A 15,570-nucleotide genomic window follows, 5' to 3' on the forward strand; every position below is an offset into this window, starting at 1 on the left:
GACTGTAATCTCTACGGAAACAGACTGCTACATCCTTCTCCCATGGAGTGGCTAGTGGGTTTGAACTGCTGACCTTTCAGTTAGCAACAGAGCACTTTAACCATCATACCACCTAGGGGCTGACATTGCAGACCTTCCTGGCCCCCAATGAAATGTTCAGACCTGCTTCCTTGTCTTCTTCTAGCTTTGCAAAGCATTTTCTCATGCATTATTTCATTTAATCCTTGAAACAGCCCTATGACATGGTGTCATTACCCAATTATAAATAAGGAGGCTAAGACCCAGGAAGGAAAATGTGGCTTCTCAAGTTCACACAGCAGGTGACTCAAAGCCAAATCTCTCGATGCCTAGTCCAGAGTTCACACCCCATAGTGGGCCACGACCCTTGGCGGTCATCGGCACAGCAAGAATTCAGTGAAAAGAAGAGAATCTGGACAGAGAGGAACATTGGGGAAATGTGTTTTGATTTGGGGCATGAGAAGACCTTCAGCTTTGGACATTTCCAAGAGGGAGGGGTAGGAAGCAAAATCAGGGAAATCAGCCCAAAGGCAGTCCAAATGAGGAACTAAAATGGGAGTTTCCAGTGTTTTGACAAATGCTTTCCATGTTATCCTACTCCCAAGTTATCAAAAGAAAAGAAAGGGGCTCTGAACTTTTGCCTGGAGCCAGCCTTGGCTGGAGGAACTGTGAATACTGGTGCTATGTCTTTGATCCATACTTTAAACCCCATGCCATCAAGTCGATTCTGACTCATGACAGCCCCACGTGTTTCAGAGTAGAGCTATGCTCCATAGGATTTTCAATGGCTGTTATCTTTCTGTTGTTGACCTAAGCTCCCAGAATGGTCTTGGTCCCTGCAGCCCTATCACACACAGCCTCTCCAAGGCAGTGCCTCCAGGTCCTGTCCCTCAGCCTTGTGGATGTACCCATGACTGACCCCTAGAACCTTCTGGGGGTACAGAATGTCTTTTAGGGACAAACTTTCAGTCTAGGAGGGGAATCTTGGGAAAAATGCCCTGGGCACTCACATGGCCCAGCACCTAATTCAGCAGGCACGCCTGAAGCCCAGGACAGAACGCAATATAATTTGCAGCTAAAATAGCAAACATTCTTTATTCCTCCCACAGACTCTGGCTCCCTTACTCCCCTCCTGAGTTCCAGCCCCCCTTACTCTGCTCCCTCGGGCTCCCTGACAGCTTGCTGCTCCACTTTCTCTGTTTCTGCTCTGGCTGCCTTGGACTCCATGGGTTCCGGTACAAACTGAGCTTCTCTCTCCTCTTTCCCATCCCCCATCCCAACCGCGGTGTTGTGTGCCTGCTGGGATCCCGGAGACAGCCCCTCCCCTCTCACCATCTCCTCCTGGAGACATTTCTATATGGTGGTAGTGGTGAAACTAGCTTTAGATTAGCTGCCGTTAACACAAGGTGAGATCCTGTCCCTTTCCAGGTCTCCTTATCTATGAAAGGAGGAGTCGGGGCTGAAGGACACTGCACTCCTCCAGTACCATCTGTATGAATCCCTGGTACATAAATTTATCCAGGTCTTTCAAGCAAAGACATTAGGCGAATGACTATGGACTTAGACACATCTGAACTCCATGTTGTGGCCTCAAGGCAGGATATGATCTAGCTTTCGGCTTCTCATGGACTTCATCTCCTACCATTAGGTCTCTTGCTTACTACACTTCAACTGCATTGACTGCTTTGATGTTTTTGGAGCACACCACACTAGTTCCCATCAATGGCTGTAATCTTAAGGAAGAGATTGCCAGGCCTTTCTTTCTTGGCACCTCTGGGTGGATGTGACCACTAATAGTCAATTAAAAACCATTTGCACTACCCAGGAAACCATAAACCCTCTTTTATTAACCAAGTAGAACCGAGTATAGAGACTATGCTACTTCCTCCTCTATTTCTGACTCCCATTTAAGCCTGTCCCATACTCACCACCCTATAGCTTCTTCCTTGATGCAGCCCCCATTTCCTTCCCTCCAAGTCAATTGCCATAGTTTCCCAACTTCTTGGCACTTCCAGCCTCGATTCCCTCCAGGCCATGCCACACACCATTGCTGAGGTCATTCTAACACACAGCTCTGAGCATGTCACTGTTTAAAACCCGTCAGTGCTCTGCATTGCCTCTGAATGAATTCACAGCTCTCTGTCTTGGCCCATGTCCGTCCCCAGCCCTCCACCTCATCTCTCTCCGGCTCACATGCCCAGGCTCCTGACAAACCAACAGCTTGCAGTTCGGATTCATTGTATACTCTTTCATCCTCGCCTACCTTGCCCATCTGCCTAGAATGCCATTTTCCTAACTGATCACCTGCAAAATTCCTCTTCATTTTTTAAAACTCAGCAGAAAAGCACGTCTTTTTTGAAGCTCTTTCTGACCCTCTAGGTAGAGTTGGCCCCAGTACACTCTTCATCGTCACAGTTCCTTCAGTGTGTTATGTGCTCACTTGTTACACATCTTGCTCTCCCTGCTAGACTGCACCTTCCTTGAAGGCAGGGCTATGGCTTATTGCCTTTGTCCAGTACCAGGCGTGGTAAGGAGCCCTGGTGGCACAGTGGTTAAGAGCTCAGCTGCTAACCAAAAGGTCAGCAGTTCAAATTCACCAGCCGCTCCTTGGAAGTCCTACAGGGCAGTTCTACTCTGTCCTACAGGGTCACTATGAGTCAGAATCTGCTCAGCCACAACGGGTGTGTGTGTGTGTGTGTGTGGTGCCTGGTAAACTGCAGGGCTTTATAAATGAATGCATGAGTGAAACAGAGGGAGGCAGGGAGAGAAGAAAGGAGGGAGGAAACTCCATATCTCTAGGGGAAACCAATTCTGCATTTTCTCCCTTAGTGCTTTGGCCTTCTGGGAGTGAATGGTGCCGGCAAAACAACCACATTCAAGATGCTTACTGGGGACACTTCAGTAACCTCAGGTGACGCCACCGTAGCAGGCAAGAGGTGAGTGCCCTACTCTTCCCGTCTCAGGGTGTCACTCACAGGTCCTAGGCCATGCCCCTATCCCAGCATAGAGAGGGTGATCATCAGACCCTGCGCCTGAGATGCTGAAAGGTGAGTGCAGAGGGGTGTACATCCCGGAGAGCTTGGTCCAAAAAATCCAAAATGCGGACCCGCTGGAGAAAAACTGAGTTGAACTGAGATTGTTAAGGGTTCCTCTGCAAGCATGGGTTCTTAGAAAGTTCTGGGAAGCACTAAACCGGTTCTTTACTTTTTGGGAGTCATGAACTCCTTTGACTATCTGATGAGCACTTGCGCTCTTTCCAGAAAAACACGCTGCCCTCTCATTACCTCCCTCCACACTTTCTGCAGTCTCTGGGAATTTACCAAGTCCTAAAGCACATTTATGATCCTGCAGAGACCCCTGGATCCCAGGCTAAGAACCACCATAGAGATCAAAGCGACAGCAGCAACTCGAAAGATTAGATAGGAAACTTAGGGGGGCAGTGGAATTATGTTAATGGGCGAGAATGGTTGCACAACTCAAAGAATGTGATCAGCGTCACTGAATTGTACACATAAAAATGGTTGAATTGGTATATGTTTTGCTGTGTATATTCTCAACAACAATGAACTAAAATTACAATATGTACATTATTTTATATATATATATGTACACACAAGCCATCCTAGATGAAGCATCCTTTCTCTGGGTTAAGTAGATGGGTGCCGGTTCAAGGGCCTCCTGGGATCTTAATCAGTATCAGCTTTTTCTGTGCTGAAGCGTGGGTTTGCTGGGCCAAGGAGCATAAAGGGAAAACAGGCGTGTGCTTGTTCTGAAGGGTGACTGCTACTGTCTGTAATGAGGTGCATTTAGACAAACTGGTTCTCTATAGAACAGGACAGGAAGCATGGGCTCTTGCTGGTTTGTGTCTATCCTGACCGCTTCTTACACACACTAGATGTGTCTAGAGAAACTCAATGCTCTGATTTTATAAGTGGAGTTGAGTGCTGTTGACATCTTCCCAGCTAGCATCTGCTTGACGGGGGCTTCCTTCCTTCACCTGAGAGCCATCCTCAAGATGGCCCAATGCCCACTGGGCAGGAGGCATCCTGAGCACTCTTCTGTGGCTCAGACATCATGAAATTGGTTTCCCGGCCTTCCACGCCCAGCCCTATTGGGACTGGAGCAAAGGGACTGGCAGGAATGGAGCTAAGCCATGGCTGGACCTACCCCATCAGCAGATTCACCTTAGCTTAGTCATGATGGCAACAAAATGAGACATTAGGGAAGGGAATGGGGGATGTAACGGAAATTTACCATGAGACACTAAGTTATAGCCAAATGAGACACAAGTCTGGTGTCCGGAGGTAAAACTGAGCTGGAAGCTAGAAAGAAACTATAGGTTTAAGGCACAGGATTGAAATTCTCTGGTAGGGTAGCTCCTGTGAATTTGGCAAAGTACCCTTCTTGCTTCACTGGGTGGCTTTAGTTGGTCCAGTCATACATGAGGTGGCTTTTGTCATAGTGGGGGACTGCTTGGCCTCTCTCTGTTCCATCCTATTATAATCATCCTTTAGTCATAGATCTTAAGCTATAAGGTTGGGGCAGGAGGGAGGGGCTACCAGATAATCAATGGATAGTTTTTTTTATCTTCAAGGCAAGATATTTTCTAGTGGGCAAGAATATTTGAGTCAAACTACATTGTCAAGTTGATTCTGACTCATAGTGACCCTATAGGATGGAGTAGAACTGCCCCATAGGGTTTCCAAGGCTGTAAATCTTTAGTTATGGAAATAGACTGCCATATCTTTTTCCTGAAGAGCAGCTGGTGGATTTGAACCACTGACCTTGCAGCCGAGTGCTTAACAATTGCCCCACCAGGGCTCCTATTCTAGCCAAAGGAAGCTAATAGAACCCAATTCACCTCACTCATTCTCCTCATCTACCTCTTGTTCTAGGTGGTAATCTGATTGGTTCCCCTTTCATGGACTGTACCTCTGCCAATTCACAAGAATGGAAAGGATGGAGAAGTTTACCTCCATTGGGAAACATCTGTCTTCTCTAGCTACTTCCCAAATGTCTGAAAGGGATCAAAAACCACTGATCATTTTCTTAAACTTGATGGTCTCTTTGTTTTTAAACTCAGGTGTGAGGTGATTCAATCATAAACAAAGTTGCCCTTTGGATAACATGTATTCAGTGTATCCTAGGCCCTGAAACTATGAAGGATCTGACTGGATTCAAAGCTTAGAACTCCTGAAATTCACCACTTTCTAACCGAAGGACCCCTGCTTTGATTCCGAAATGTTGTGCACATTTCTGAAGCAAAGAGGGAGAAGATGCAGCTTCCTTATTCTGTTGACAGAAGCTTCTCCAGTCCCAGCTCACTAGTTACCCTTCTATGGAGGAAACTCACAAGCTGTTCTTTCTTCTTGCAGTATTTTAACCAACATTTCTGATGTCCATCAAAATATGGGCTACTGTCCTCAGTTTGATGCAATTGATGACCTGCTCACAGGGCGAGAACATCTTTACCTTTATGCCCGGCTTCGAGGTGTGCCAGCTGAGGAAATTGAGAGGGTAAAAATACTTTGTTGTGACCACTTGCAAGTTTGATAAACTATAAGTCTGTTTCATGAGAGCGAATTCATTTAAAGATGGGAAAAGTGTAGCACGTTATCCATGCCTTTAGTCAGCAAATGCTTACTGAGTGTCTGTGTGCTAAGTCCTGGTCTAGGAGCTGCGGGCATAATAATGAACAAAACAGACAAAAAATCCAGGCCCTCATATCTAACAAAACTCTGTGTACCTTTATTCTTTGACCCAGCAATCCCATTTCTGGAGAATTACCCTGCAGATACACCTCCAACTATAAAAAATGCACAAGGGTATTCATTGCAGCAGTATTTGTAAATGCAGAATTTTGGAAACTTCTAAGCATTTAAGTAGAGCAATAGGTTGAATAATTTATGATACATAGACACAGTGAAGTTCTGTGCAGCAGTAAAAAAAAAAAAAAAAAAAAAAGAATGAGGAAGATCTCTGTGAACTGATATGGACTGATTTCCAGGAGATGCTGTTAAGTGAAAAAAGCAAAGTACAAAAGAACATATGTAGAACGCTACCTTTTATGTGAAGAAGAAGGAAAAATAAGAAAGCATACACATGTCTGCTTATCTTTACAAATAGAAACCCAGGAAGGATGAACCGTAAAAAATGATGTAATGATCTACGAAAGGGAAGCCGGATAAAAAGGAAATGGGAGGGAGTAATGCTTTTCTGATGATGTCTTTTTGTACAGTTTTGACCTTTGGAAGCATGTTAATGTTCTACATGTTCAAAAGAGAACATTAAATCAATAAGACTAGGAAGAGGGTAAAAATGAAAACAAAAACAAAACCTAATATTGAAAGCAACCTGAAACAGTTTAACCTAATTGTATTTCAAGTGAATACTTAGTCATCACACTGAAAGGGAGAAAAGAAAGAGCTAGTACAAATAACTGAGGAACACGGTATTTGACTGTATACCCTCAGTCTTGGGCAGGGTGGGATGGGGGAGAGAACCACAAAATCTGAGCTTTTTCTAGTTGTTGTTGTGGTTAGGTGCCGTCGAGTTGGTTCTGACTCACAGCGACCCTATGTACAACAGAACGAAATGCTGCCTGGCCCCGTGCCATCCTCCTAATCTTTCTAATAGGTTTGTTTTTTAAATAACGATGTGGGCAAAGTGATTCTGAAACAACTTTAGATGTGTTACAGGATTGAGCAAATGAGTAAATGTGTTGATACTGTTGGAAGTCAGAGTTCTCTGTGTAGAAGAAGGGGCCTGCAAATATGGAATGAGTGAAGGCAAGAAAGAATCCTGTGGGCATAGATTGGAATTGTAACTATCACTGTGGATTCACGACTTCTAAAAAAATATATATGTATGTACACACATATATATGTCTTTGTGTATGCCCATATATGTGCTCAAGCATATTGAGCATAAATATATATATACATACGTATATTCCCAGCTCTGTCTTTTGAAAAGACCAAGAAGCAAAAATACCCCGGTAGCAATGAGCACACTTAATGCCCAAATTTTGGTCTCTATTCCCCACTAACAGAAATCATCACTCCTCAGATAAATGACTGACCCCAGATCTGAGACAGCATACATATAAAATATATCTGAAACATTTTATGATGCCAGAAAGTAAGTAAATGCTTAAAAAAAATGTTGGAGGAGCATCACGAGTCATCTTAAAGAGGCTTCCACTAGCCAAATATGGGACAATTTGAGCATCAAGATAATTAAGCACCATGATTAATTATAAACCATTGGGGGGAAAGTAGGAATCCATAAATCCATATCGTTAATCAATAGATGAATAAATAAATGGAAGAGAAGGGAGGGTTCTTGTGGACAGTCAAATGCTGAGAGCCATGACACAGCAATTAGAAAGATTAGATAGGAACCTTGGGAGGCAGCAACTTAATGGGGGAGGACCAACTCAGAAAAGGAGGGGGAGGATGGTTGCACAACTCAAAGAATGTGGTCAGTGTCACTGAATGGTACATGTCGAAATGGTCGAATTGGTCTATGTTCTGTTATGTATACTCTCAAAAACAACAACAAAAAATAAATTTTTAAAAAATGCTGGTTAGTGTGAAGGAAATGCTGGAGTTGGAAAATCACCGTTTCGCAACCATCATAGTAAAGATGAGATTGTGTAACCATTGTCAGTGGGTGCCAACTCTAGCGGAAGTTTTTGATAAGAAGCAAGGTATTTGCATGGTCAGAAAATACCTCCCTATAGACTGCTTATTAGTTGCAAGGGGAACTAATACGGCAGAGAAATCAGACAGCATCTTGACCAGATGATCAAAATTAGCATTGCCAGGTGGGGCAGATGGACATCGCATGCCTCCAGATGTGCTGCCTGGGGAGCACACAACCTCACTTGTGTAGGATTCTGACTGGAAATATGTAACCTGAATCTAATGAAGAAGCATCAGACAAATTCCAAATGAGAGACACTCCATTTAAACCCACACACACACAACCAGAGCCTGTACTCTTCAAAAATATCCAAGTCATAAATTGCGGGAGGTAAATAGACATAATGACTAAATGTAATGCTGACGCTATGCTGAATTCTGTGCTGGAGAGAGAGGGAAAAATAATGTGACAAAGAACATTATTGGGCCAGTTAGCAAAACTGAACTCTGAACCATAGATTAAATAAAAGTATTGTAACAATATTAAATTTATTAAAGTTGATAACTGTACTGTGGTTTTATAAGAGAATATCCCTACTCTTAGGAAATACACAATTAAGTATTTAGGAGTGAAGGGCCATGGTGTATAACTTACCCTAAAATGGGTCAGAAAAAAGTATGTGTGTGTATACGAAAGAGAGTAAAAGGTTTCTGAATATTCCTTGTACTACTCTTGTTCTTACACTTTTCTGTAAATTTGAAACTATTTCTAAATAAAATGTAAAAAAAAAAAAAAAATCCTGCCTTCATGGAGCTTACAGTCTACTGGGAGAGATAGATAATAACTGGATAAATAAGTAAAATATACATCAGAGAGTAATTGCTAGGAGAAAGATAAAGCAAATGTGGGGTTTGGTCAGGTAGGATGGCCCAGGGAAAGCCTCATAGAAGAGGTGACTTTTGAGTGAAAACCTAGAGGAAGTGAGAGAGTGAGCTATGTGGTTATCTAGGGGAAGAGCATTCCAAGTAGAAGGTACAACAAGTACAAAAGGCAGAAGCATGATGGGCTTGTCTCCATTGACTTCCCTTGTCTACCTCCTGTGTATGTGTGTGTATAAATGCACAGACAAATACACATACACCCATTCACTTGTTGGTCTCCATCTAATTCCCTGTTGAGTTCCTCCAAAGCACTGTCATGGCCTAATTATCTTGTTTACTTTGTCTATGGCCTCCCCCTCCACTCTGTGAATATGGCAGCAATGGCTGTGTTCACCATTAGTCTGCAGTGCTTCATACAGTGTCCGGCTCATGGTAGGTACTCAGGGAGTATTTATTAGACACAGTGCTCTGCTTACAGATCACATCAGACTTTTGCCCCTCAGCCGTAGGCTTCAGAGAGTTGGCTTAGGCTTTGCTGTTTTAAAAGTTACAGGAAAGGCAGCCGCCATCTTGACCCCTTGTTCTTCCATGAGTCCAGAACACAGAACCGTAGGTGTGACTGTGTCAATGGGTGGAGTCAACCGGTCTGGGACCCACCATCTTCTAAAACAACCTAGAACTCTTCCTCCTCCACCTCTAGCCGTAGTCCGGGACACTCAGTAAGAAGAGCTGCCTTGCTCTGTGTAAGGCTGAAGGCCAATTCCCAGGGGGCAGCACCCAATGAGCTCCAAGCCCCAGAGCAGAAAGGAGCATGTGCTAGAGGCCACCAGCAGGTGGCCCCATCTCAGCCTAGCTGGGTCTGTCATCCTGGTGGCTGAAGTTTTAGGGTATTTGCTTGTTTGCCTTCCCAAACAGGATTTCTTCTTCTTCCCTAGGTTGCAAACTGGAGTATTCAGAGCCTCGGCCTCTCTCTCTACGCGGACCGCTTGGCCGGCACGTACAGTGGGGGCAACAAGCGGAAGCTCTCCACAGCCATGGCGCTGATCGGCTGCCCGCCGCTGGTGTTGCTGGTGAGGGGCGCCGCAGCCCGCGGCCAGGGTGGGAGGCCCCAGGAGCTTAAACCGAGGGCGGTATCTCTTTGGCTGGGGAGACATGTTCTGGACATGTTCAGCAAGTTTAGAGAATGCAGCAGTTTGTTTCTAGTCTGAATTGCTCCCTGTCGCTTGTTTTGAGGAAATCAGCCCGGTTTTTAGTTCACAGATCTAGGATGAAACTGGAGCCACAATACATTCTCACTAAAAGTTCCTCAGAAGTCCTCTGTGGGGCTTCGGGCCCCCAGGAGGGAAACTCAGCCCATGCTGCGGGATGTCAGTGGTCAGAAATGACATCTGCCTGAGGAGCTCGGTTTGCAATCTGAAGTGGACAGCAGCATTGCCCTGGATCAAAGGGCACCCATGTCGTGGAGCAGCCCCTCGTCGTGTGATGCTCACCTGAGCTAGACCAGCCCTGAGGTCTCGTCCCCATGTAGCCTGAGGGTCATGAGGGTCACAGGACTGGACCCAAAACAAAACAAAAGAACAGTTACCGTTGAGTCAACTCTGCCTCATGGCGACCCCATGTGTGTCATAGTAGAACTGTGCTCCATAGGGTTTTTAGTGGCTGATTTTTCAGAAGTGGATCACCAGGCCTTGCTTCCAAGGTACCGCGGGGTGGACTCAAACCTCTAACCTTTCAGTGAGTAGCTGAGTGCATTAACCATTTGTACCACCCAGGGTTTCACAGGACTGAGAAGGGAACCTGAAAAGTCACTTGGGCCATCTCCGTGCCTCATTAAAAACATTTATGTAGTTTTTTTTTTTGCTTTGGTTTTTTGTTTTTTGGGATAATTCCATGTTGCCTTAATCATTGTTAACCCATTCATGGACTGAAATGGGTCTAGAGGTGTGCAAAATGTTTCTTCACTCTCTGATTTAGTCTCATGCCTTCCGTACTCCACACCTGGGGACACTGTGCCCCTCCCAGCTGAGGCTGACTGTATGATGTCCATCAGCTCTTTCTCCCCAGAGGCCAGAGCAGCTCAGAAGGAGCCAGCCAAGGGGGATACAGTAGCCAGGAGAAGCCAATTCCAACTGCACTGCCCCTTGCCCTCTGTCCTACCCACAGGATGAGCCCACCACAGGGATGGACCCCCAGGCCCGCCGCATGCTGTGGAACACCATCGTGAGCATCATCAGGGAAGGGAGAGCTGTGGTCCTCACATCCCACAGGCAAGAAATCCCAGGGTCTCAGGGAAGGGTGGGCGAGAGTCCTCCCTACTCTTCCTCACCTCCTTGTTCCCCCCTCCCCCAGCATGGAGGAATGTGAGGCCCTGTGTACCCGGCTGGCCATCATGGTGAAGGGCGCCTTCCAGTGCCTGGGCACCATTCAGCACCTCAAGTACAAGTAAGGAGATGATGTGGGGGACACCCTTTGTTACCTTTGGTGGGGTTCAGCCAGGCCCTGGGCTCTGTGCTGACGCTTGGGAGAACTTTGTTGCCCCCTCACCCTACAGGGCAAAGGCAGGCAGTAGCTGGGGCCTCCTTCTCCAGCAGCAGTTGGAGAAAGCCATTCTACTGATGAGAAACTCTTCTTTGTTGTTGTTCATTGCCCTCAAGTTGATTCTGATTGATGGCAACCCTATGTGTTACAGAGTAGAACAGCCCCATAAGGGTCTTCATGGCTGTAATCTTAATGGAAGCAGATTATCAGGTCTTTTCTTCTATGGTTCCACTGGATGGGTTTGAACCACCAACCTTAGGTTAGCAGTTGAGCACAAACTGTTGGTGCCACCCAGGGAGCTTAGAAACTCCTCTATATTGGGCTAATTGCTTGTGGTTGAAGGCACACTGGAGTCTCTGGATGGGGATTCTGATCAGGAATCTGGCAATCTGTGATGAGGGAGGGTCACTCTCACTGCCTCATCATCCCATCATTTATTATGACAGATCCAGGATCAAATGACCTGTTTCATAAGAGTTCACAACCAATGTAGGAATGATTAGGAAACCAAATGGCTTGAGAACCAGTTTTTCTTCCTAGCACGTTGTATGCTTTTGAGTCTGAGAAATGATCCTGTGTTATACTGATAAAAACCAGCAATGCAGGTAATCTCAAGCAGGATTATCCTGTACCTATAAATTACAAGCTGCTATAGATAATTTATTAACAACACTTCTTGTGCCAAAATTTGGAGCCCTGGTGGCCCAGCAGTTAAGAGCTGAGGCTGCTAACCAAAAGGTCATCAGTTCAAATCTGCCAGCCACTCCTTGGAAACCCTATGGGGCAGTTCTGCTCTATCCTACAGGGATACTACGAGCTGGAGTCAACAGGTAATGAGTACCATTTTTGGTTTTTGGTGCCAAAGCTGGAAATCAGTTAAAATAAGGTTATCGTAATAACATCAAGCTTCCTTGCATTCTGATACACTTTATAAACTAGGAAGGGGAGGAAATGTGGATTTATAATTATCACTCATTTATTTGACAAACACTTGTTGAGAGCCCAGAATATAAAAGTCACTGAAAGGAAGAGCATAAAAATCACCTTATCTGTGTGAGGCTCTTAGTCTCAATGTACCCATGGTGGTGTGTGGCACAGTAGATATTATCCTTCGTATGTATCAGGGCAGATGAATGATGGAGGGAAAGGTCTAGTAGACAAGCTGCATTTGGCAAATGGGTATCTGGCCCTTGATTTCTTGAGCAGCTATGGCTTGGACACTGCATAGACATTTATGGGCTCATCTGCCTGTTGGGTCAGCAGACCTGTGTCAGTAGCACTTCCTGTGCCGGACTCCTGGGGAAGTAGATGTCCCTCACTGCTTTCCCTGTGGAGCCCTGGTGGCACAGTGGTTAAGTGCTTGCTGCAAACCAAAAAGGTCAGCAATTCGAACCCACCAACCTCTCTGTGGGACAAAGAGGTGGTGGTCTGCTTCTGTAAAGTTTACAGCCTTGGAAACCCTATGGGGAAGTTCTACTGTGTCCTACAAGTTGCTATGAATGGGAATTGATTCGATGGCAATGAGCGGGTTTTCCCTGTAACCCCTCAATATCTCTGTGGTGGAGCGAGTAGGGATGAGGGTTCCACACATGGAAGGACAGCCATTTTTTGGAGCTGAACAATGAAAGGCATCTTGCTGTAGAGAGGAACAACCCTAGGTCATGGAGGGGCATTAAAATAAAGTAGAGCTGACCCAGTATGTCCTGCCGTAAGGATGTGCTGACCCTGGGTGGGCCATTCTTCATCCACATGAAAGGTGACCAGCTCATGAAGGCAGGAGAGAAACACTGGTAGCCTTGGCCCTACAGCTCCATGTGCTTCGGGAAGCTTCCTCGGGAACGTGCTGCCAAACCCTTGCTCCCACCCGGGATCATCTCCTGAAGACCCAGTCAGCCTTTGCTACCACTGATTTTGCACTGGTCCCACATGTCTTTATGAATGGGCCTGTGATCTCCACATGGGGCTAAAATCACCTTTGACTTCAGCAAGGCTGTCTATCTCACTTCATCACACAGACATGTTACTGTTGTCAGCTGCCATCAAGTCAGCCCCCAATTCATGGTGACCCCATGCACAATAGAACTAAACGTTGACAGATCCTGTGTTATCCCCATGATCAGTAGTGACTGTTGTGATCCATAGGATTTTCATTGGCCAGTTTTCAAAAGTAGATTGCCTAGTAGATCTTCCTAGTCCATCTCAGTCCAGAAGCTCTGCTGAAACATGTCTGGCATCATAGAAACACTCAGGCCTCCACTGACAGATGGGCAGTGGTAGCGCATGAGGTGTTTTGGCCGGGAATCAAACCCGGGTCTCCCACATGGAAGGTGAGAATTATACCACTGAACCACCAATGCCCCTATCACAGACATTTAAAACCAAAAAAAAAAAAACCCATTGCTGTCAAATTGATTCCAACTCATAGTGAGTGACCCTATAGGACAGAGTAGAACCTCCCCATAGGGTTTCCAAGAAGTGGTTGGTGAATTCGAACTGCCAACCTTTTGATATGCCCCCAAACTGATATCAAACGACTTCTCCTATTGGATTTTTTTCTCCTAGTTTTAAACATACGCACAAGGTCTATGATATGGGACTTCAACCCCCAGTATTTCCTACTCAAAATAAGTCTATTCCTTATTTTAGGATTGCCTTAGACCCAACCACTAACAGAGGCCTGTCCTGCACCATGTGCATCCCCTAGGTTTGGAGATGGCTACATTGTCACAATGAAAATCAAATCCCCGAAGGATGACTTGCTTCCTGACCTGAACCCCGTGGAGCAGTTCTTCCAGGGGAACTTCCCGGGCAGTGTGCAGAGGGAGAGGCACTACAACATGCTCCAGTTCCAGGTCTGCTCCTCCTCCCTGGCCAGGATCTTCCAGCTGCTCATCTCCCACAAGGACAGCTTGCTCATCGAGGAATACTCAGTCACACAGACCACGCTGGACCAGGCAAGTCTGCCCGAGGCACTCCAAGTGCAGAGCGGGGCGGAGGCAGAGACTGGGCCAGAACGCTCAATGGGGGCAGGAACTGACACCAGACAGGGCACGACTTTCCCAGGTTTTAATACACATTGGTCTCTCTGTCCATTAGGGGAAAATTGTTTTCTAACTATATTTTAGTCATCAGCAAACTTCATTGACTCTTTGACATCATTGTTCCTCACTGCACTATGGCATGTTATTTCATCCGTGCTGCTTTGTGGTGGTGGCTTTTTTTTTTTTCTTTTCAGATCAACTGTACTGATGTACAGTTTACATATAGTAAAATGTACCCATTTTAAGTATATAGTTTGTGAGTTTTAATAAATGTGTATGCCCATGTGGGATTTTTTTGTTTTGTTTTAATAAACATCATTAAAGACAGTCCAGAGTCCCTGGGTGGTGCAAATGGTTAACCCACTCAGCTGCTAACCAAAAGGTTGAAGGTTCGAGTTCCACTCTGACACACATGGGATCAGGACTGACTCTATGGCAACTGGGTCTGGGCTAAAGACAGTCAAATAAAGTAGGTGGAAGCAGCCACGTGTGTATTTACTCCTTGAGGAGCTTGCTCACCTGCGCAGATGAAGTCACAAGCTGGAGTCGTGGCCACACTCTACACTCTAAATGAACAACAAGGAAGAAAAGAGATTGGCTATCTTTTTAAAAAAAAGTTTCTTTTCTCTAAAGGAGTAGAAGGACCTGTTAGCTAAGATCCTGTCTTGCCTTGGTGACCCCAAGTTCTTTGACTCCTCTGGTGGGAACTCCCCAGAAATAAGCTTGTTCAGGTCCCTGCAGGCTGGGGTTCCACGTGGTAGGACACCCTCTCCTGGGCAGGCCACAAGTCACTCCAGCTGTGTTGTATGTTAACCGCAGACAATAAAAGCAAAGGGGTGAGCGGGTAGAGGGTGCTGCATTTCAGGAAATCTCTACCTACTCTTGCTCTTCTCTTGCCACCAGGTATTCGTGAACTTTGCTAAACAGCAGACAGAAGCTCACGACCTTCCTCTGCACCCTCGAGCTGCAGGAGCCTCAGGAGCCAGACTGCAAGCCAAGGTAACCCTGCTCCTTTTTCACGGCCGGCTGCTTGGGGCAGACCTTGGCTTGGAGGCCCACCTGGTCCCCTGGGTCTCCTGCAGAGAGCCCCGCACTTGCCATGTCCTTGCCACATCCCCATCATGTTCTTACCACGTGCCAGCCAACCCCACTAGCTCTGTGCTGAAGCATTTTCCAGCTGGTGGTTACATAGGTTTCTTCAGTAACCAGGAAACCATTTGGATGGTATGAGAGAACATTTTTGAAATGAACTTCCTTACATGTTTTTTGCTTATAGCAAAAATAAATACATAAAATACACTTGGATTTTAGACATAAGAAGTCAGGAAAGTAGGAGACAATATGAAAGCATTTTGGTTGTTGGGATACTTGAAATCTATGTCTGGTCAGATGTCTGTGTTTTAAGGGAAGGGAATTAGCCAGCCCCCAGGCACTCAGTTTCAATG

The 15,570-nt window shown here is 45.7% G+C and overlaps 1 protein-coding gene across 1 annotated transcript in view; it reads left to right on the plus strand.

Moving 5' to 3' along the window:
• The window catches only part of ABCA4 (ATP binding cassette subfamily A member 4), a 172,791-nt gene extending 157,512 nt beyond the window's left edge, over positions 1-15,279 (plus strand). Inside the window, exons 43-50 of the mRNA XM_064279964.1 lie at positions 2,848-2,954; positions 5,394-5,535; positions 9,482-9,616; positions 10,710-10,813; positions 10,896-10,988; positions 13,789-14,038; positions 15,029-15,124; positions 15,208-15,279. Of these exons, the coding sequence (XP_064136034.1) occupies positions 2,848-2,954; positions 5,394-5,535; positions 9,482-9,616; positions 10,710-10,813; positions 10,896-10,988; positions 13,789-14,038; positions 15,029-15,124; positions 15,208-15,279 (999 nt within the window). The remainder of the gene's footprint in view (positions 1-2,847; positions 2,955-5,393; positions 5,536-9,481; positions 9,617-10,709; positions 10,814-10,895; positions 10,989-13,788; positions 14,039-15,028; positions 15,125-15,207) is intronic.
• Positions 15,280-15,570: the final 291 nt, after the last annotated feature.

The sequence above is a fragment of the Loxodonta africana genome, chromosome 3 (genome assembly GCF_030014295.1).
Source record: "Loxodonta africana isolate mLoxAfr1 chromosome 3, mLoxAfr1.hap2, whole genome shotgun sequence".
In the NCBI taxonomy this organism is placed as follows: domain Eukaryota; kingdom Metazoa; phylum Chordata; class Mammalia; order Proboscidea; family Elephantidae; genus Loxodonta; species Loxodonta africana.